General features: G+C 41.3%; 1 protein-coding gene across 1 annotated transcript in view; it reads left to right on the forward strand.

The window, feature by feature from the left end:
- Nucleotides 1-22,650, forward strand: part of LOC131480344 (contactin-associated protein-like 5) — a 478,118-nt gene that overhangs the window by 234,310 nt on the left and 221,158 nt on the right. Inside the window, exon 8 of the mRNA XM_058664336.1 lies at nucleotides 18,920-19,184. Within this exon, the coding sequence (XP_058520319.1) occupies nucleotides 18,920-19,184 (265 nt within the window). The remainder of the gene's footprint in view (nucleotides 1-18,919; nucleotides 19,185-22,650) is intronic.

The raw sequence follows: 22,650 nt of genomic DNA on the forward strand, positions 1-22,650 counted from the left end.
ACAAGGTCCTGACACTGTATATTCCCATGTGGAACAGTTATGGCTGATTTCTGAGAATTCATCATGGTCTGACATGATGGTCTGGCAAAGCAGGAAGAATGCCATTTGGGATGCCAACATCCGGCATCAGAGTGCCTAGGATTCAGTTCCAGTGCTGGTGCCAGTGGGGAGAGTTAAGATGGAACACAGCAATGCACAGCCCTGGGCTTCTCCAATGTCAGTGAGGGGCACAAGAACCTGGCAATGTCATCCAACCTTTTCCTTTGTGGTGCCCCTCTAATGCCCCCTACTGACAGAGTCTGATGGTAACGGAAAAGAGAAATGATTACAAGATCCAACCCCATTTGGCAGCCAAAACTCAGACACAGGAAGAGGCAAAGCTGCTAACATGTTTGTTCCTTTAAATGACTATTTGAAACTGCAGATGCAGGGCATTTGGAAGACAGAACTGAAAAGACAAGGAGAGGTCTCCATGCATCTACGACTTTGGGTTTAGCTTGGGTGCAGCCTTTGACAAGGCTAGACTGCCACACAAATACGTGACAATAAAGAACTGCAAATATTGATCCAAATCTGTTGATTGGTAAAATATCATTTTTTAAATTTTATCATTATGTATCCGCTCAAAAAAACATGGACTGTAAGCTACACTCATGTACAGGCCTACTCAATATGTAATATGAAGGACTGATTTGCCTCTGAAAACACCCTGTAAGTGAGTTTGTGCTTAAATGACCAAAACAATTGACCTCTTCTGTTATCTGTTATTATTCCTGTTATTATACAGACTTCCATATATTTCATCCAGATTTTTGTTACGCAGCTCACAATCATATTTGAAACCATTTTATTTCACTGCCAATTCCTCCTATATTTTCTCTAATGCCTTACTTCAGCTGATGGCTTCACTGGTAATTCAATCACTCAGGTGATCCACACTGCCTCACGGTGGCCAGTGGTTACTTCATCTTCATTCCTGTTGCTGTAGCAAGGTCCATACATTGCCTTGCGTCAGCCAAGAACGCAGGGCCTTCGAAGGATGTTTGTTTTGTCTCATGATTATCCAGTAGCTAGAAAAGCATCTTATCTATGATAATACCAGTGATGATAATAAAATAATAATTTCCAAATGAAGAATTAAAAAATGACTGTGATGGAAGAAAGTATCTCTGAGGTGGAGAATAAAGATGCAAGGATGTGCTTTGTCTCCACAAGACCCAAGTGCATCTCCATCTGCACCTTTGGGCAGGGGGCATGATAGCTCCACTGTCTACTTCAGTCACATGTGCTACACAGTGGATATCTGTGAGCATGTTTCACATGGAAGAATCTCCTCCAAGCCCCGCCCATTGCACCATTCAGTGTCAGCTTCCTGGGGTGAGTGGTAGATGAACAGTCCTAGAAGATGCCTCTAGTTGTTCAGGCAGACGGTGATGAGTGCTGCACTCCATGGGTGTGGCACATTCAATGGCACTTCTGTGGAAAATCTAATTAAAATGTAAGCAGAGAGGCAGGTGGTTGGGGCAGTGGTTCAGCTGCCAGCTGAGGCATCCACATCCCATATAGAAGTGCATGGATTCAGGTACATGCTGTATTTGAATTTCAGCTGGCTGGTACTGTGTACGCCTTGGAATTCATCAGGCTCAAATTGTTGGGTCATCGACACCTACATGGGAGACCTGGATTAATGTTCCTGGCCCTGGACCCAACTAAGGTCCATTGTAGGAATTTGCTTCTTTACTAAAACAAGGATATTTTAGTGCAAAAAAGATTTGAAGTCTATGTACAGAGGATATACAAAATTCATGTTCATGTAAAATGCATTTTATGAAAAGTAGGTATAGCTTTCAATTTTTCATGGCAAAATGTACAATTTTCCATCCGTGTTTTTCACAAACTTTGAAGTGCTTTATATCTCACCAATATGTTTTTCCATAGGCTTTCAGTCAATTGCAAAGCAAATATAATATATCAGGCTTTTAGCTGTGATGGCTGGCCAAGAAGCACCCAAGGGATCTGGGCTTCTCTTTATGTGATTGTTTCACCCACAAAATCAAGTATTTACTCCAAGATTTGGTAATCAATGACACGTGTGCACGATTGCTTGTTCATGAGTCAGCTTTGCCTGTGGTCCTCGTGCCTGTGAGGAGGGAAGGGCTGTGTTCCTCAGGAGACCTGACAGTACGAGGATGCACCTGCTCAGCAAGATACAGGGGTACCAGGCCCGGCGGCATGTGGCCTAGCGGCTAAAGTCCTCGCCATGAACGCACTGGGATCCCATGTGGGCGCCGGTTCTAATCCCGACAGCTTCACTTCCCATCCAGCTCCCTGCTTGTGGCCTGGGAAAGCAGTCGAGGACTACCCAGAGCCTTGGGACCCTACACTCACTTGGGAGACCTGGAAGAGGTTCCTGGTTCCCAGCTTCAGATCGGTACAGCACCGGCCTTGGCGGCTCACTTGGGGAGTGAATCATAGGATGGAAGATCTTCTCTGTCTCTCCTCCTCTCTGTATATCTGACTTTGTAATAAAATACAAATAAATCTTTAAAAAAAAGATACAGGGGTACCAGTGCAACTCTCTCATCAAAATGAGAGCCAGAAAATATCTAGAAAATACAGTTTTATTCCCATGATTTATGAGAAATCAGTGTGTTCAGGGTACAGGAGATTTGGAAAACATAAGAACAGAAACATATCACCTGGATTATTAGAGAAAAGCTAACCTTTAGTAATATACAGATAAGGACTCCACAGAGCTCTTCTTAAAAAGGCTATTGTTGGAGTGATTCCTTTTTTTTTCTTCCTAGCTGTATGCACTGTAGTGGAAATAATTTATTAAACATTTAGTATATTTGACATATTCTGCCTACTGATTCCATTTTTTTAAAGATTTATTCATTTTTATTACAGCCAGATATACAGAGAGGAGGAGAGACAGAGAGGAAGATCTTCCGTCCGATGATTCACTCCCCAAGTGAGCCGCAACGGGCCGATGCGCGCTGATCCGAAGCCGGGAACCTGGAACCTCTTCCGGGTCTCCCACGCGGGTGCAGTGTCCCAATGCATTGGGCTGTCCTCAACTGCTTTCCCAGGCCACAAGCAGGGAGCTGGATGGGAAGTGAAGCTGCCGGGATTAGAACCGGCGCCCATATGGGATCCCGGGGCTTTCAAGGTGAGGACTTTAGCCGCTAGGCCACGCCGCCGGGCCCTACTGATTCCATTTTATATTTAATCTTACTAATGAGCTTGTGATGTGAATAACTGATTTCATTTTGCAATAGACAAAAATAAGACTTACCAATAAGGTTTAATCAATATTATACGTATGTGTATACACACATATATGTATATACTTAATTTTAGACCGAAGCAGAACAAGAGAGATAGAATCAGAGACAGAGATAAACTGAGAGTGCTCCTAACTGCTGATTTACTCCCTAAATGCCTACAATAGATAGAATTAGGCTAAGTGAAAACCTGACACTTGAGACTCTAGCTGACTGGAGCCATTACTGTGGTCTTTAAGGATGCATATTAGCCGGAAGTTGCAAATGGGAACAGAGCTAACATGTGAATCCATGCACTCTGACATGAGGCATAGATGCTCCAAGCAACAGTTTACTTTTTTGCCCCTGGGTTCAACAAAATTAAATTAAGATATATATCTTATATATATTATATAAGATATATATCTTAATTTAATATATATCTTAATTTAATTTATATCTTAATATAAATTATATATAATATATATTATATAATATATGTTATATATATAATTATATTGAGATATATATATCTTACTAGTTGGGTCACAGGAGATATATATATCTATATATATTTAAGTATGTATGTATAGATAGATAGATAGATAGATAGATACATAGATACATAGATAGATATCCTGGTATGTCTTCCTGACCTTTCTGATGTCAAATCTGTACTTACTGGCTGTAAAACAATTTTTATTCTCTTCCAATCCTTAATTTTCTGCATTATAACAAACATGAAACTGACTTGTGAAGTATCAATCAATAAAAGTAGACTAAGTAAACATATAACTTTGTTTCATCTCATGCTATGATGGTCATACTTAGAGTAATCTAGAGGGCCTGAGTGGTTGTGAGGGAGGCTCCCTGTGCAGCACAGTTTCACACACACAGATGCTGAAATTCTTCTCACCTGCTTTGTTTCTCACGAAGAGACTATGAGCTGCCAGGAAGCAGAGTTGGAAGCTGACACTCAGCGTCTCTGTCCACCAGCCTTGTCTACTGTCTCATTGAGATGAGCCAGTGAGACCATGTTAGAAAGAATGTGGGGGAATCAGCAGAGATGGATCACTAGGCCTCTAAAGAATGAACTGTACCCATTGAATCATCAACCTGTTTTCTTTGGATTCTCTGTAAGAAACATGTTTCATAGATAGTCTCTGCAACGTCATATCAAAACGTGATCTCCTGATAACTTGGCTCAATTAACATTGATTTGTTTTTCTCAAAGTTTTAGAGGCTGAATTTTCAAGATGGAGGTATCAATAGGATGACTACTACTTAGGATATTTTCTCCTTCAATCTTCACCAAGTCTTCACTGAACTTATTGCTGCCTGATTCCTATTCTTCTAAGGCCACTCTTCCTATTGGATTTGCTTTCATCTTAATGGCTCAACTTTAGCTTACTCTTTAAGGGTCTTACCATTACATAAGGTCACAAATAAAAGAATTAGGGTCTAGAGCTTCAACATACGGATTTTTGTGGGGACACAATTTAACCCAGAACAATTATTCAGGAAGTGAAGCACACTTTAAGTCCTGTGTCAGTACCTCCAAGAATATCCTCCCCAACCCTTCTCAAAATGTAAATATGTGACTATCAGCCACATGAAATAGTTACTAACCTTGATTCTTCTATCTTCTCTTTAGCTATGTTCTTTACAATGAGGCATCATTAGGTTTCCAGAAGTTGAGATGGTATGCCAGGCTGCAGCAAAAGTGAAGTCAAAAAGTGGCTTTCCTCTTGACTATGCTAGCCCTGTATAAGGAGCCTTCTAGGATGGTCCATCCAATACCTTCTGCCATGATAGAAACCATGGAACTGACTGTTACTTGGTTATTTACTGAACCACTCCCCAGATGCTCATCATAACTAATGCTCAGCCAGGTTCAAGCCCAAAGCTTCTAACTATCTGTTCTCCTATATAGATAGCAGGAACCCAAGTCCCAACTACTTGAGCTGTATCCTGCTGAATTTATTGAAGAGACTACTCTATGCCCATTATCATTCTTGTTCCTCATGTTAAATGTGGTTTGCCTTGAGTGTTTGAATTTATATTGAGGCTGTAGAGTCTGTATAACCAGTTGATCTGTTTATCTATGCTGTAGTTTTTATTGTGTATAATCTACTTTAAAAACAGAAAGTGTGATGCTTCCAGGTTTATTATGTCTGAGAGTTGAATGATATTTAGTCTCTTGCAGTTCCATTTGAATTTTAAGGTTTTTATTTTCTCTACTTGGTAATTTGATAAAAATTGCATTGGATATCTAGATTGAGTCATGTTCATCAACATTAATTCTCATCCATGAACACAGGGTATATATCCACTTACAGGTGTCTCTCCCATTTATTTAATTGATATCTTGTGATTTTCCAGTTAAGGATTTTTCACCTCCTTAGTTAAATTCATTCATGAGTATTTTATCTTTTTTGATGGTACTATAGATGATATTGTTTATTTTTTTTCAGTTTGCGTAAGTGTATGGAATTACAAATGATTTTTTGTATTTTCCGTATTTTGTATTTTTTTGTATTTTGTATTTTTTGTATTTTGAGTGTGGTTTTTCTATCCTGAAATCTGGAAAGTATTAATCATGTATTAACTCTAGCGTCTTTTCTTTTCTTTTTTTTTTGGTGGAGTCTTAGAAATTTCTCCATATAAGACGATTTCGCTTGGAAACAGGTGTTTTCTCTTTTTCCTTTCCGATTTAGGTGTCTTTGATTTCTTTCTTCTTCTTAACTGTGCTAGGATTAGCATTACAATGTCAAATAGAAATAATGAGAGGAGAACCCTTGGTCTTGTGTCTTATCTTAGGTGAAAAACATTTACATTTTCCTGACTGAGTATTATTTTAGATAGGTATTGCTGATGGATAAGGTTTGCTATGTTGAGAGATAATGTTTCTATACTTAATCTTTTCAGAGTTTTTTGAATACAAAAGGGTCTTGAATTTTGATATATCCTCTTTCCATAACTATAGAGATGAATATACAGTTTTTAACCATTCTTAAAGTACCCTAGACTCACGTTTAGTCATATTTATTGCAAAAAAAAAAAAAATCAGGGAAAAAAGGGAAGATGTATTTGTGAGGATGGAAGTTTGTCTCCGTTCCACAAATGCTGTTAATACAACTGAGAAGTTAGCCTTTACAACTGGTATTGAGCTGGAAATTTGCTTTTGTTCCAGGTCAATTGGCATTACTTGTCATTCTCAAATATTAGCTACTTTTTTAGTCTTTGCCATAGAACCTGGAAACTCGTATTCTATTTTCAAAACTACTAACATGTAATACTTACTAAAAGGAATTTGGCCTTCTCATGTTCCACATACCCAAGAGCGGAAAGTTATTTTGTTTGTGGTCCGAGGTGTGCGGTTTGCAAAGACAGACCCTTCTGCAGCAGCCCTCCATGCCGTCACGTGCCCCAAGCCTTACTAACACGCTGATGCGGTACTTCTGTCTTCCTGAACAGGTGCTTTGTAGATGTGTGCAGTAAAAGGGAAAAGCGATGCTAAAGTTGTGGGGAAAGTGAAATCATTTAAACAAAACAAAACAGACACAATAGTGGTCATTTGGCTTTAGACAAAGCAACTTTTATTCCCACCTTGATTTACTTGTCTCATTTCTTTGTCTTGCAAATCTGCACAATTTCTGTTGCAATAATTACCAACCATGAATGATTTTATATATATTATAATATATAAATAATCTCTGTTTTTATTATAAATACTGCTATAGTGATGGCAAAACAGTATGCCATATATATACACATATATGTAGATATTCTGTGATTTAGTTAATATTCCCATAATTTCAGACACAAATTTATTTGCTTAGCAAAATTCTCATAATTTTAGATTCACTTTTCTATTATCATAAGTACACATGGCATAACTCTAACATTCAATGTCTGAGAATTTCAATTCCATAAGTTCCAAAAGATGATTAATATTTTAGTAATTAATATTATGTAACAATCAATGCTCTGTGCTTCCAGATTAATTTTCCTAATGGCTTAACACAACAAATAGTCATAGAAATTAAACAGTGCCCGAGATAGAGGTACAAACTGATCTTCCAGTTTAAAATGAAAAGACTTTCAGTTTAATCATATGTCTGGTGTTCAATCCCTCCCACTCACCAACTCCCAAGTCTGTCCTCTGAGTTTTTCCTGTAAGTGAAAAGCAGCAGCAGCTGCAAAAGCCAGAAACCTGGATGGAGCATGTCTGCAATGCATGAAGAATAAGCCTAAACACAGAGACAACATCAGTCAAGGAGGCCAAACTGAATTCAAAGCCCGATGCTGAAGTGAGAAGCTGACTGCTTTCAGAGAGCAAAACTACAGCAAATTCTAGATAGATTCTCTCTTGGTAAAGGCTGTGGGTAGGGTCCAGCAGTTCCCTGTTTCTGGAAGCTTGATGGGCAGCTACTGCAAGGCCAAAGGAGAGAGGCCCGGGGAGATTATCTCCTGGCCTGCCAACATGCTTTGCCTTCCAACCTAATGAAGCCTCTCTCCTGGATGTCCCTCAAATGAACCCCCGGGGGATACAAGTGCTCTGCATGAAAGCTTGACTTGGCAGACAAGGCATGTTTCCTCTGCATATTGATGCCAGGTGTCTTGTTTTTGTAACTTCTCCAAATGCACCCTGGCCTTCTTCCCAATGCTGTCTCCTCCCCCTCCATGCAAATCCTTTTGCCAACTCCATCCCCTCCTATCAACATGGAAAGTCCTATCAAAAGGTCCTTCACACAGCCTTGATGCAGTGCTCCATGTCACACTCTACCAGCTGTGCACTCTGTCATGTGGCTCCTGGCTCATGGCTCTGCCAGCTCCATGTCAGAAGAATCTCAGCTGGCTTCCTGCTGAGCTGTGTCCTGGCTGTGGAACTAAGCCTGGTAAGGGGAAGGAGCCTATCTCCCCTAACACACACACACACACACACACACACACACACACACACACATAGCCTTGGACTGCTCACTGGCCCTGAGTTTGTGAACTAAAAAGAAAGCTTCCAGACATACAGGGAAGTGTTGACTGATAACCCTGGCAGTTTTCACAAAAATCAACTGAGAAATCATTCTATACATTTGGAAAAATCAAGAACTCAATTTGAAGGCTTTCCCTACAGATTAGATTAATTTGAGATATTCCCCTGGCCTGCCAATGCTTCATTTGGCTCCATTTAATGCCTTATGATTGAAGCTCAGCCTTGCACTCCTATCTATATTGTACTCACTGGGATGTTGTGATGTTTGGATGATGATTAAAAACAAAACAAACACATACAATGGAAATTCTTTATAAATAACAGCTCAGTGTGACAGTAACTCTTGGAAGTGACACATGTAAAAAACTCCCAAAGCAGTCAGTGTAAGCAGAACTCCTAGCTGGTTCTACCATATTCCCAAAGCTGTATGAAAATAGTATTTTTGATGTAGTAAGACAGCCACACTAATTCCTCATTTTTTCTTAATACCAGAACTTTCTCAGTACCAGAATTTCACTGTGACTGAATTTAAGGTGCCCTGATAAGTGATTGTTGGGCTCCCTTTCCTTAATGACCAATGCCATCCTTCCTCTGACCCAGCCTCCAGCATTAGACTCATGTCTTGAATAAAGATGCAGTCGCAGCACATCCTATTATATAACTTCCAACAGATTTTTCTAACAGAACAAGAATTTTTCACAACGCCTGTTTTATCCTTCCCAAGTGACTTGAGCTCAAATCTGGGTCACTGCCAAGCTGTTGAGCTGTGAATAGGTATGAAAAAGAAATCCCGGGAGAAGAGAGTAAGGGAGTGGTGACAACAGCCTGCTTAAGATGGAGCCGAAGCCCAGACTCTACCCACCTTGCAAACGGCTCATGTGGATTTGATTTACAAATTCTTTATTTTCAGATTATCATTTTAAGTACAGCAGACAGTAACTTTCTGGAGTTTTCCAGAAAATAGCCAAATGGCTTGCATCAGCAACAGAAGGAAATAATAGGTGCCCTTGGATAATAATAGGTGTAAATTAACTTATAAATAGAAAGTAACTAGCCTAAGTGTGAATGAAACAAAATGCCAGCAGCGAAGGGTGGTTTATCACCAATAGTCATCTTTGCAATTCACTGTCACCATAGCCTACAATCTGAGGCAGCATCAGGTTAGCAGGAGAGAGAGTGGGTTCTTCTGTGGGACACACGGCAAAGGGCAAAGGAAGCATGCAAGGGGGGGAATTCAGACACTGCTGCCAGGATTGGGAACTTGCCATTACGCATCAGTGACCTCCCCTGAGACGTGGAAAGGATCATGTTCAATCAGGAAGCTGTGAAGTGGGTTTGAAGCAAGTCATTTGTTGGGAATATCTCGCTTCTCATTTCCATTACCCTGGTAAATGTTAGCATGGCTGTCATGTGACAAGGCCTGAATAAATACCCAGTCATCAGAACATTATATCATTGTCTATATCTACAATGTCAGGATACACCTGAACAGAAGGGTGAGGGACTGCTGATTGGTGGGGGACTAAATGTTTGTTACAATATAGCAGGAAACCATGGGGGGAGGGAGAGTGGGGTGGAAGGGGAAATCCTTGAACCTGAGCAGCTGCAGCTGTTACATAATTTAAAAATAAACAAAAACAAATACCTTTTAAAAAAACAGATTCTAAGTTTAAGCATGTATGACAATTCCTAGAATTTGCAACACTTTTTGTCTACTATAATTTTGTAAAAATTATTTACCTTTTTCCTATAGGGATTTAAAAACTGCTTTATTTTCAAATTTAGGTATCTTTAAGTAACTATGGATTAAAATTGTGTATATACCACATGTTTATACAGAAATTATATCTTCTATACCACATGGCAATCTCTTCAATAAAGATCTTTAAGTTTCCATCTGACCCAGGTAACAAAATATTATTTATCTCAGGGGAGTCTAATGTGTTTTCTTTTGCCTTTATTTGGGTTTAATTCCTTTAATAATGTCAGGCTTAAAGAAGATATAGTCCAAAACTTTGGAAAATATGCCTAGGTCTTTTACTTTTTAGTGGTTTAAACCTCTGACAATTCTACTATATTTCAAGCTTGAAAATTGAGTCTTGGATCTTGAGGCCTTGGGCTAGACTCATGAACGACTTAACTGAGGGAGATAGGAACAGCCTTATCCTCTGTATTATCCAGGGCTAAATAATGAGAAGCCTTCAAGCTCTAGCTGATACTTTAAATAATGCCACCTGAGGAAATCAAGAGTGTAGCAGGAACCTTTAGGTTTGCTCTTTTTAAAAATTTTTTTTCTGTTTTTTTTTTTATTATATTTTGACCATCTTTACATAGTTAATTGGGGTAAAAAAGGTTCAAGGGCTATAGGGAAGTGGGTAAGACTATTATTTCCATATTGTTTCATTCATGTTTAAGGGAGAAGGCCCACCCAATTTCCAACCCTCCCCAGGGTAGGTTTGCTCTTTGAAGAGTGTCCTGCTGATGCCCTGTCTCAGTGTGAGTCATTAAAGTGGGCATTGGGTCTTCTGGAGGGGAAGGGAATGTTATAGTTAGATGGGATAACAGATTATTAGAGTCATGTCCCTACTGGAATGAGAAAAGGAGGAGTAAAAGTATCTTTAAAAGTGTGCAAGATGCTTGCTTCTGCTCAAAAGGCGCTGTGTGCCAGATACAAATGCCATCCTGTCTGGCCAGGAGGTTTTCTTGCCAGAAGGTCCCTCAGGACTGCCGAGGGGGTGAGGCGACATTGTTCTTTGGCAACAAGAACCATGAGAGACACCCTGATTAAGCATGTCTGTTTATTGTAAAGCGAGCACAACTAACATAGACTAGAAAGGGGGAAGGTAGAAGGGTGTTCCTCGACAGTCCTCCCACCTAACAGTGACACTGTAACTGGCCAGAAGGCATGTCTGTCTCTCTGGACGCTCCAACCAAGTCCCAGGTCACATTCACCACATGTGGTTGGCAAATACACTGTGAGTCACATTTGACTTCTTTAGAGTTGCTTATCAAGGAAGTCCCAGCACAACTCATCCAAGGACAGAGAAGAGAGACTGGGGTGCAAGCCCACTGCTCTCGCTGTATGACCAGTGAACAGGCAAGGTTGAGGTCTCAGATAAGCTGAAACCATTGCCAAGGGGTTCCTCCAGGGACACAGTGTGTCATGGCTTATGACCTTCCACACATGCTAAGCAGGCAGAGATCCAGGGGTGGTTTCCCACACCACCCTGAGTTTCATCATAAGAATACAAGAGAGAACTTTCTGATCACACGATGGCTTTTCCTTCTATCAAGAACAAGTTAGAAGTAAAATTCTGATCCTCTGATGGGTTTTGTTGACACACTCTTTCTGATCTCCAGCTGCTTACCTTACGCAAATTGTGCTTAGAAGAATTTATCTCATGCATTTTTTCAAGTCATTCTCTCTTGAAAATCTCCTGGCCACTGAAGTTGGAAATTTCTTATTTAATAAATCTTGGTTTGCTGACTCTAAAAAGAAAACAAACAAGTATGTCTGACCAATGCAGAGAACCATTGGATTCATATTGGTACACTTCATCTCCTCCTCTCTGCTCCCTACTCAAGTTCAGACCACTGCAATGTTCTTTTACCTTGTCCATCCCCAGAGTGGCACGCTTTGAAATTCATCCCTGTGCATACCAGAAAAGTGACAATCCATTCAATTCTATCTGTGGTCACATGACAAAACTAAGGGATGCAGATTATCAGACTGTCAGAGGGCTTTGGAAGGAAAAATCCTGTCATGCCTCTCCCAGCCATTGGTCCCAAGGAGAGCACAGTCCCTGCTTTGAAGGGCCTTGCACACAGAGGAAAGCTTTTACCTGAAGAATTTTATTGTATTTTGATTGGAAGGTAATATATTTTAACTGAGTGGCAGAATGACCTTGGTGCAGTAAGCAGGCATCTCTTCAGAACCTGTGTTGTCTTTTGTTGTTTACTTTTTGTGTCCATCACATGGGCCCTAGTAGAGCTCCCAGCTAAGTGGATGCACAGTCTCTCCCATTGTTTCATCTCCAAGTGAATTTCATCCACTATAATGCTTAGTACAGTTTAGCGTTAAGCTAGCATTCTCTGTGTATTTCAGCAGCTACTTACAAGGGAGGTGGAGCATCAGAAGGATTGTCACTTGATTGGTTGTCATACCCTGATAACTGTATCTAAAAACAAGGAACTGGTTATTTTTTATACCAAACCACATTGTCTTCAGTTTACATATTGCTTTTTTTTTTTTTTAAGATTTTATTGTTATTGGAAAGCCGGATATACAGAGAGGAGGAGAGACAGAGAGGAAGATCTTCCATCCAATGTTTCACTCCCCAAGTGAGCCGCAAAGGGCCGGTACGCGCCAATCCGACGCTGGGAACCAGGAACCTCTTCCGGGTCTCCCACGCGGGTGCAGGGTCCCAATGCATTGGGCCGTCCTCGACTGCTTTCCCAGGCCACAAGCAGGGAGCCGGATGGGAAGTGGAGCTGCCGGGATTAGAACCGGGGCCCATATGGGATCCCGGGGCTTTTAAGGCGAGGACTTTAGCCGCTAGGCCATGCCGCCGGGCCCTACATATTGCTTTTTAATCAACAGTATCATCTGCAATGTCTATTGGTCTTTCTCCTACAGGAAGAGAAGAATTGGCAAGGAAAGGGACCGTGGTTTCCTTCTTTATGTCCTGACACTTTGAAAGAAAAAGTTTTCCAAAGTATAAAGATGTCAGAGCAGTTGCCATGCCAACATAAGATGGTTGGTATGTTTCATCCTCCTTAAAGAACATATGGAAGATAAGGAGATGAATGTTAATTCTTTAGGCATATTTTAAAAGATTTTATGATACAGTTCCACAGGCTCTGGAATTTTCCCTTTTTGCCTTCCCATATTCCCTCCTCCTCACTGGCCCCCCCCTACATTATTGCAATAGGATAATCCTTAACAAACAGTTTTAAGTCCATCATTCTGCTATTGAATTGTAGTCAAACATTCTAAGTATGGACAATGACAGAGAGTCTACTATACTATTTTCAAGATAAATTTGATTGGAAGGCCATCTTTGATTTGGAGTTAGAGATATATACTAAAATATCCTCACATCTGGATATGATCTTCAGTATTACACAGTTACTATATATTCCCCTAAATGAAAAGCCACAAAATAAAATCAACAACAACAAAAAAGAAAAATAGAAAATTTACAACATGAAGTTAAATAAAATGTTACTGAATGACCAATGTATCACTAAGGATATGAAACAGAAAATTAAATACCTTCTTGAAGAAAATGATGCTATTGTATGACCTATGTGTCGCTGAAGAAATTCATAAGCTAAAAAACTTTTTTCAAGAAATGAAAATTTAAAAGCATACCGAAACCCATGTGATATATCAAGAACAATATTGAGGGGACGTTAAAAAATCAAAATATCTCAAATAAGCTATCTAATAATGCTTCTCAAGAATGTCTTAAAAAGAAAAAAAATGAACAGGAAGTAAAAATGATAAAAATCACAGCAAATACAAACAGAATTGAAATTAAAAGCCACAAATTTGCAACAAGAATGGCCCATCTTTTAAGAAGATGAGCAAAAAAAAAAATTTTAAGCCAGACTAACAGTGAAAAGCAAGAGAAAAAAAAAAACAAATAAAACCAAAAATGAAAAAAAAGACAAGAGAAACTAATAAAGCTATCTATTCTTGCTCAACGTATCATTTTACTGCTTTCTATAATTTTCACAGCAAAGTCTATATTATCTGATGTAAGAATAGCTACACTAGCTCGTTTTCCTTTTCCATTGACATAGAATATCTTCTTCCATCCTTGCAGTTTCCGTTTCCACATGTTATTGTAGACAACGGATAGATGAACTTTGTTTTTTAAACCAGTCCACTAATCAATGATGCTCGATCAATGAGTGTTAGGATCAATAGATAGTAATTTGGTCCTGTCATTTTAGCCATTGATTCAACATTGTTCTAGTTTTTTTTTTTGTTTGTTTGTTTTGTCAGTATGTTCTCCATGTTTGCCTTTAAAACAAATTTTTAAATTACTTATCCCCCTTATCCTTGATGTGTTCCTCAGCACTGAGGCTGACAAAAGATTTGCTCTTTTGCTGGGAATCATCAGCTGTATTCATTATGCTTCTGTCTTGCTATCCTAGTTAGCAGATTCTTTTCCTTAGGGCTGTTTCCATAGGTGTGTTGCCCACTGCACAGCCTTACTTCCACTTCCAGTTCAAGCAGTGCCAGTGATTAGGGAGACACAATCTGTGGGTTGTCAGCAGTGCTGGTCTTGCTGGTACCTGCTGGCCGTTAGGTATGAGGGTCCCCAGGACAAATTTTGTGTGGAACCCACAGGATACCAAGTCAGTACTATTTCCCTGTGGGACCAGTACAGTGTGTTGACCCCCAGCTTAATGGCTGTGCGGCTCACTGTTGTTCCTTCAACTCCACGGCCTTTTCCCCAGTGCAAAAAAAATGGTGCCTAATGTGGCACTGTTGGATATCTAGTTCTGTAGGCCATTAGATCTGGAGGCAACACAGATGTATTTTGGGTGGATCTTCTAGGATGCCAAGTAGGTATTGTTTTCCTGTGGGGCCAGTGCAATGTGTTGAGCCAAGATAAGATGTGGGATGAAAACTTCTCTGTTTTTAGAACTATAAGAAAACACAAGGTTGATTCCCTGATGAACTATTTTGTAAAATAATTCATGACAGTGATTAGTTTATTTTTATTGTAAAGTCAAATATACAGAGAGGAGGAGAGACAAAGAGAAAGATCTTCTGTCCGATGATTCACTCTCCAAGTGACCACTACAGCTGGAGTTGAGCCAATGCAAAGCCCGGAGCCCAGCGCCTCTTCCGTGTCTCCTATATGGGTGCAGGGTCCTAACACTTTAGGGCATCCTTGACTGCTTTCCCAGGCCACAAGCAGGGATCTGAGTGGGAAGTGGGGCTTCTGGCATTAGAACCGGTGCCCATATGGGATCCTGGCTTGTTCAAGGCAAAGACTTTAGCCGCTAGGTTATGGGTCAGGCCTTCATGGCAGCTATTAATGATAAAGAAGGGACTACTGCAATGGATTAATGATAATGCAGAGAGATTGTACTCAGCTCTGAACACAACAAAGGAAAAAGAGGGGTTTAAAGCTAAGGAACTGGCTGGGGTCAGTGTATGGAAAACTACTGAAATGATGGTGATGCATTGCTGAATTAGCCAAGCAGGTGCTTTGCTGAAGGCAAGCCCGGGGGTAATTGAAACAAGGTGACCAGAACATTGACTCAGCAGAACTTTTGCTAAAACTGGACAAAGTGGGTGAAGATCAGTTGTGGTCAGAGAGAGGATTTACAGGTGCCTGAAAGTAGACATTATTTGGGGACACCCCCCCAAGGGGGGGTGTCAGAAAGAAAATCCCATACAGGAAAGAAAGAGCAGATGTGAAGAACTGCCATGGTGGGAACAAGATGAGATTAAAAACATTCATGTATGGTATGCATAAGAATAAACAGGTTACACATAGATTGCTTTCAAGCATTTTTGACAAACATACATCCCTAAGTCAGATCACAAGATCGCTGCATGAAAGAAGAGTTTGGATGTCATTTTTGGAAATAACCTGCATGTGACACACTGGCAAGTTCATATACAGCTCACGAGAGCACAAGACAGACCTGGTTGCAAACGTCCTAACGACTGCTGACATTTTTCATAGGACAATAGCAGAAAACCAAACATGCACATGGAGACATCTGTGACACACCATGAGCAAGTTGGGAGAGGCTTAAACAGTGGCAACCCGACCAGAAGGAGGTATCAGAAGTGGTGACCAAACCTGAAAACCTCTGTGTCAGGCAACTGTTTGTCTTTTATCATCACTGTGATGAAAGCTCTCTTAAGTTTCCTGCTTTTTCGAAACACAGTCTGTGCACCCTTGAAGATGAGACAATATGCAGTAAGGCATTGCTTTGCACAGTTCATGATATGGTCATGGAAATGCTGAACCTACTGCCTGGCATCCTGGGCAGTTAAAACAGCAAGGAATGTCTTGGTGGATAACCAGGACTCCTCCCTTTGACACTTTCACTGCCTTCCAGAAATTGGTCCAAAAGAGAAGAAAAACCCCTGAATCATTGCAGCAAACTATCCATGCAATAACATGCTCTTGGAACACTGATTCATTAGTGACTTGTCAGAAATGTACTATTGGTGAAAAGTACATATTGGCAACACATTTGAAGAATTCACTTTTGGGAAAGGGTGTTTGTAATCACACTTAGAGATGACAAACATTAGGATTTAAGCCATGGTAGGTATTCTCACTATGCATCTGGCCACTGTAGGGGCAAGCTGAATTCAGGCAGTTGTTCTTTTAATAGCCCTTTTTGTTTTTGCTTTTTGATAGAGACAGAGAGCTCACATCTGCTCACTCATCCTTCTCATGCTTGCGACATCAAGGGACTGAACAAGACCAAAGCCCAGGAACTCCATCTTATTTTGTGTCACGAGTGATGAGAACTCAACTATGTGAGCCATCACTTGAGCTTAAGCTGAACATTAGCAGACGCTGCAATTAACAGCAGAGACGGGCCATGAATCTCGGCATTGCAATATAGACATATAGGAATTGTAATTGGTGTGTCTTCCTCTTCTCTTCCTCCTACTCTTCCTCTTTCTTAACACTATACAAGAGGGAGGGAGCGAAGAAGGGGGAGAAGGAGAAAGAGAGAGAGAGAATCAGTCTTGCCTGCTGGTTCATTCTCAAAATGTCTACAACAGAAGGAAGAGCTGGATCAGGGCCAAAGCCAGGAAGCATGAGCCAGGAATTCAATACAGGTATTCTTTGTTATGGAACCAGTTAAGCCATCTCCATGGCTTCCAACAGTCTGCACTGGTAGGAAGCTCTCATGGAGCAAGGGGACTGGCATTACACGTGGATACTCTGTTATGGAAGCAGGCATCTTGACCATTAGGACAAACTCCCACCACCAGGCAGCCACTCATATTAGGGTGGAATCCTCATATTTTTGCATACGTGATGCTATCTGCTGCAGTAACTGAAAAAGGCTGAACCAGGGAGTCCTGCAAAGGCTGCATTCAGTAGCCTTGGAAGGAGACAGACAGAGCTGTTTATGTCTGGTCACGTGAACCAACTCACTGTGTGGCTGTGAGCGTGAATGCGTGAAACCTAGAGATGAATGAGAGGGAGGGGAAAGATGATGCGGCTGGCTATAGGGTTTATTATAAAGTCCAAATGATTTTCATCGTGTAACACACTAATAATGTTAATGGTAGCACAAGTTTTCTTAACTATTAGAAGTGACCCAAACACACAGCTCCAGTGGGCATATGTGATTTCTTCTTAAATTCCTATAAACTCCCAATGCAGAAGCTTACTCTAATTGCTCTTGAATCAGCTTGAACCCGTATCCCCACTGCTTATGCGGTGTATGATGGTCTTTTTCTTGCTCCTGTTGTCCACACTTCTTTTTTTTATAGATTTTATTTATTTTTATTACAAAGTCAGATATACAGAGAGGAGAGACAGAGAAGAAGATCTTCCTTCCGATGATTTACTCCCCAAGTGAGTGCAACAGCCGGTGCTGCGCCGATCCAAAGCCAGGAACCTGGAACCTCTTCCGGGTCTGCCACACAAGTGCAGGATCCCAAATCTTTGGGCTGTCCTCAACTGCTTTCCCAGGCCACAAGCAGAGAGCTGGATGGGAAGTGGAGCTGCCAGGATTAGAACCGGCGCCCATATGGGATCCCGGGGCGCTCAAGACGAGGACTTTAGCCGCTAGGCCACGGCGCTGGGCCCCATGTGTCCACACTTCTTATCCCCCAGTTCAGGCTTTTCATCCACTAACTAGGCACATCATTGAGAACATTCTCAGTAATTTGTAAGCAGGGCCCATGATCCATTACCATTTTCTACATCTGAGGTAAAGCTATGCAGCAAGCATCAGAGCATTCTTTCTTCCATTTTCGCTCACCTTTCCAATCATTTCTCCTTCCTACTCCATGGCCTTTCTGGCCCACTTCCTTCTTGCCGATTGAAACATTGTCTTCAGTCCTCAGGAATGCCACTCTACCTAGTTTCTGCAAGTTTTTACTTACTCCCTGACCCTTGCTAAAAATGACCACAGCAGCTTACTCATGCCCCTTCTCCCTGCCTCCTTCCACGCAAGCCACATCTCCTGGTTAACCTCTGCTTGTTTCCTTATTGTTTCCTCCAGGCTCCCATGGCAGCTGGGATCTAGCTCTCTATTGCACATATCACTGTGGTTTTTTTTTTTTTTTGCACCTTTTTAAAAACCATTGCAAATGCTTGGCAAATGGTTCGTGTGCCAGATTTATGCAATGAGTGGGTGCAATTATTTTTACCTCTTAAGTTTCCTAGAAAATGCTCCTATTCTTGGCTCCTCCCTTGCTACCATCTCAGACTGCCCTCTACACATAGCACAATGAACCTTCACAAAGGAATGGAAACAGTCTTGGATGCATCTCTGAGCAAAGATGAAATCATTTCCCCTTTAAGATCTTGCAGCTGAATGTGGAATGATCCTGAAATCAAGGTCAACTCCAGGAGGTTGTTTTTAAAAGCTGTCAAAATGCAATATAAAAATAAAATAATGTTTGGTTTCTATTGTTTTCCAGGGCAATGTCACTTTTTCCTGCTCTGAACCACCCATCGTTCCCATCACATTTGTCAACTCCAGCAGCAGGTACTTGCTCCTGCCTGGCACCCCGCGAATCGATGGGCTCTCAGTGAGTTTCCAGTTTAGAACGTGGAACAAGGATGGGGTGCTTCTGTCCACTGAGCTGGCTGAGGGCTCGGGAACCCTGCTGCTGAGTCTGGAGGGCGGCATCCTGAGGCTGCTCCTCCAGAAAACCACTGAACATGTCACAGAAATCCTCACAGGTATGTGTGCTGATGGGAGCCAAGATGGCTTCTTATTCAGCCAGGATTAAAAAGCAGGTTCTGAGCACTACACACAGGCTGTAGGCAGTGTTCACACATCTACCCCAAGTCTATAAGGCAAACATGTTTTCTTGTTGTGAATTTAAATCAGCTATGCAAACTTTAGCTAGTACCTTCATTTCCCTATCCATCAGCTTGCTCATCAGAAGTTTGGGGATAAGAATATTTAGCTAGTAGTATTCAGTGTAGGCTCTGTTGCTGACAGAGCACCCAACTCAGACTGGGAATCAATTGATTGGAACCCTTGCCACCACCCTCAAAGGCTGTGTTTTCCACCTGTGTATTAGGAAAGGAAGCCAAGGGAATGATTATCACATATGTTCCTGAGGAACAGAGCTGGGATATCAATTTGAATGTGACTCACTGGCAAGTATATTATTTTCCTCTTGAGTCTCTTTGCCATAAGGTTTTTTTTTTTAAAAAAAAAAAAGTTTAAAGGAAAAATTGATGAATGTCAAGAAGCATATTTTAGGGACTGACATGGCCAAAAAGGCCAAGCCACAGCATGTGATGCCATATAAGCTCTCGTTGAAATCCCATCATTCTGCTTCTGGTCCAGCCCTGTGTTATGAGCCTGCAACACAGCAGAAGTGAACCAAGCTTGTGTCCTTGCCTTCCACAGAGCAGCATCTATCATTGATGACATCACTGCATCATGTTCCTTTCCTTCCGGAATGGAAGGAAATGAAATCAAGTAGATGAAAGGATATTGACAGAAATAGTAAAAAAATAGTAAAAAATAAAGCATGACTTAATAGTGAAGGTCTGTCCAGATCAAGGGAGAGATTCAAATGTCAATAATAAGAGCCAAAACCTCAAACTAGACCCCTGAGAAACACAGGAGAGCGTGGAGTTGAGATTCAGACACGTTTAAAGATGCCCCACCTTCTGTCCCATAGCCCTGGTTGCACTTGCTAACTTTGATTCATGCAAACAGAAGCATATTAGTTATTTGTAGCTATCTAAATATGACACCAAAATTTCTGACTGGAGACACGAATCTTTGCAGTTTCTGCAGGTATGGAATATAAAGGCCACTTGGTTGTGCGATCGTGGCATGTGACTTGGGGCTTTTCCTGAGGTTGAAGTGGAGTTGATGATGGGGTTTCCTGGGGGAAGATCTGCTTCTGAGCTAACTCAAGTGATGGCCATTGGTAGCTTTAGAAAACCCACCGTCCATCTCACCCCATGGCCTGTCCAGAAGGCAGCATACAGAAGGTGACAGAGAGCGCCCCATTTACACAGCACAGCCCCTCAAGCCCTCCTGTTGGAGGGTGTCTCAGAACTCCCCTGTTAGGCTACACATTCTGAGTGGAGGGTGAAACCCAGTCTTTGTTCATGGAAAGTGATTTTGCACAGGCATGAATATTATCAAATGTGAATCATTAGTTCATCTCAGAGATTGCTTATCACAGGAAATTAGAAACAGTTGTTTGCCATTATGGTTAAGGTTTCATTTGAGATATACACACTCCCTATTAGCATGCTAGGATTTGAGGTTGGCTCTTCTCCTAAGTCCAGATTCCTGAAACCCAGATGTCGTGAGAATAGTGGGAGTGAACCAGCTGAGGGGGAATGCTCTCTCTCTCTCTCTCTCAGTGTCTCTCCCCCTCAGTCTCTCTCTCTCTCTCTCTCTCTGCCAGTCAAATGAAATAAATAAGCAGCAGATTCATGGCCATTAAAGGAGATAAAGATGTCTCAAATATTCAGTATTGCTGAACAGCTGTTTAACAAATTCCCTTCCCTTCCATTCTGACTTAAGACCTAGAGGTAAAACATGCTTCATTTTCTAAGAATCAGAAAATCTAGGGGTGAACTGGTGCCATCAGAGGAACTTTACAAAATTGATTAGGTTTCCATTGACGGAGGTGAGTTCATCACTTAGAATTGTAGTATTTTTCATGTTCAGAGTTGTAAAAGTTAAACCTCAAATCACCTAATTTAAAGAAGAAAAGTGTGATCTGGCACTTGGCTGTTTCTCTGTAGTCAGTGAGATCCTTCAGCACAGGGACTTGTCGGCCTCAGGTCAAAAATGCAGTTTTAATAGAATACAGGTCCTGGGAACTCTTTGCTGCGAACACTCCAGAAGCTGCCTGCATGCTTTAGCAAAAGTCAGTCCATTCAAATGTGTTCATGGCTGAGAGCAGCATTCGGAAATACTGCCGCATTTCCCAGTCACAGAAGGGGAATAAAATTATCAGTTATTTCAGACCTGTCTCTCTCTAAAACAGAAACAAATGAAGAAAAAGTTTAAGAATGAGTTCCTGAAATCTGTTTCAGAAATCTCTTGTGTCATTTTCTCTTCCAGGACAGTTGCTTGCATTTAAGACAATTTGAGATATCTTATTTTTTTTCTAAGATTTATTTTTTATCGTTTTTATCTGAAAGTCAGATATACAAAAACCAGGAGAGACAGAGAGAAAGATCTTCTGTCCTTTGATTCACTCCCCAAGTGGCTGCAATGGATGGAGCTGCGCCAATCCGAAGCCAGGAGCCCAGAGCCTCTTCCAGGTCTCCCACATGGGTGCAAGATCTCAAAACTTTGGGCCGTCTCTGACTGATTTCCCAGGCCACACCAGGGTGCTGGATGGGAAGTGGAGTTGCTGGGATACAGACCGATGTATATATGGGACCCCAGCGCGTTCAAGGCAAGGACATTTAGCTGCTAGGCTACCGTGCCAGTCCCAAAATTTCTTACTTTTTCCATGCAAATTAGACAGTATTTTGTTTACTTGGGAAAATAAAGAAGAATCAAACAAAACCTATTTCTTTTATTGTCTGACAGGTTGAGAGGCTGAAAGAGAGGGAGAGAGAGGCTGAGCAAAAGAGACACAGAGATCTTCCACCTACTGGTTGATTCCCCAATAATATAATGGCCAAGTCATGGCCACATTGAACTCAGGAGTTAGAAACTTAATCTGCTTCTCCTGAGAGAGTGACAGGGACCTAAGCACTTCACTAAACACACCCTGCTTTTCCAAGGACATCAGCTGAGAGCTGGACCAGAAGCAGAGCAGCTGATACTGGAACTGATGCTCCAGTAACAGATGCCAGTATTTGCACTACAAGGCCAGCTTAGAAGCAAAAGCGCTTCTTTCCTCCCTTGAATTTCTAAGCAAACATATTTTGAAGGCACTTGAAATCATACTGGCTTTATAAGAGATGGACTCCCCTCATGGACTCCCCACATGAACAATGAAGAAATTATCACAGACATCTTGATAGTTTTTGTGAACCCCCAAGGCTCTCCTTGGCCTGGGATTTACTCAAACATGTATGCGAGACCAGGTCAGATCTTTGTGATGCTGGTTCCAAAAGGAGATGTCAGTTCCCATGGCAAGGATAGCATAAAGATGCCTGGCAGCGTCTCCCTTACGTCCAGAGCTTCAGACTACGTGCATGATTG

The sequence above is a fragment of the Ochotona princeps genome, chromosome 5 (assembly GCF_030435755.1).
Source record: "Ochotona princeps isolate mOchPri1 chromosome 5, mOchPri1.hap1, whole genome shotgun sequence".
Lineage (NCBI taxonomy): Eukaryota > Metazoa > Chordata > Mammalia > Lagomorpha > Ochotonidae > Ochotona > Ochotona princeps.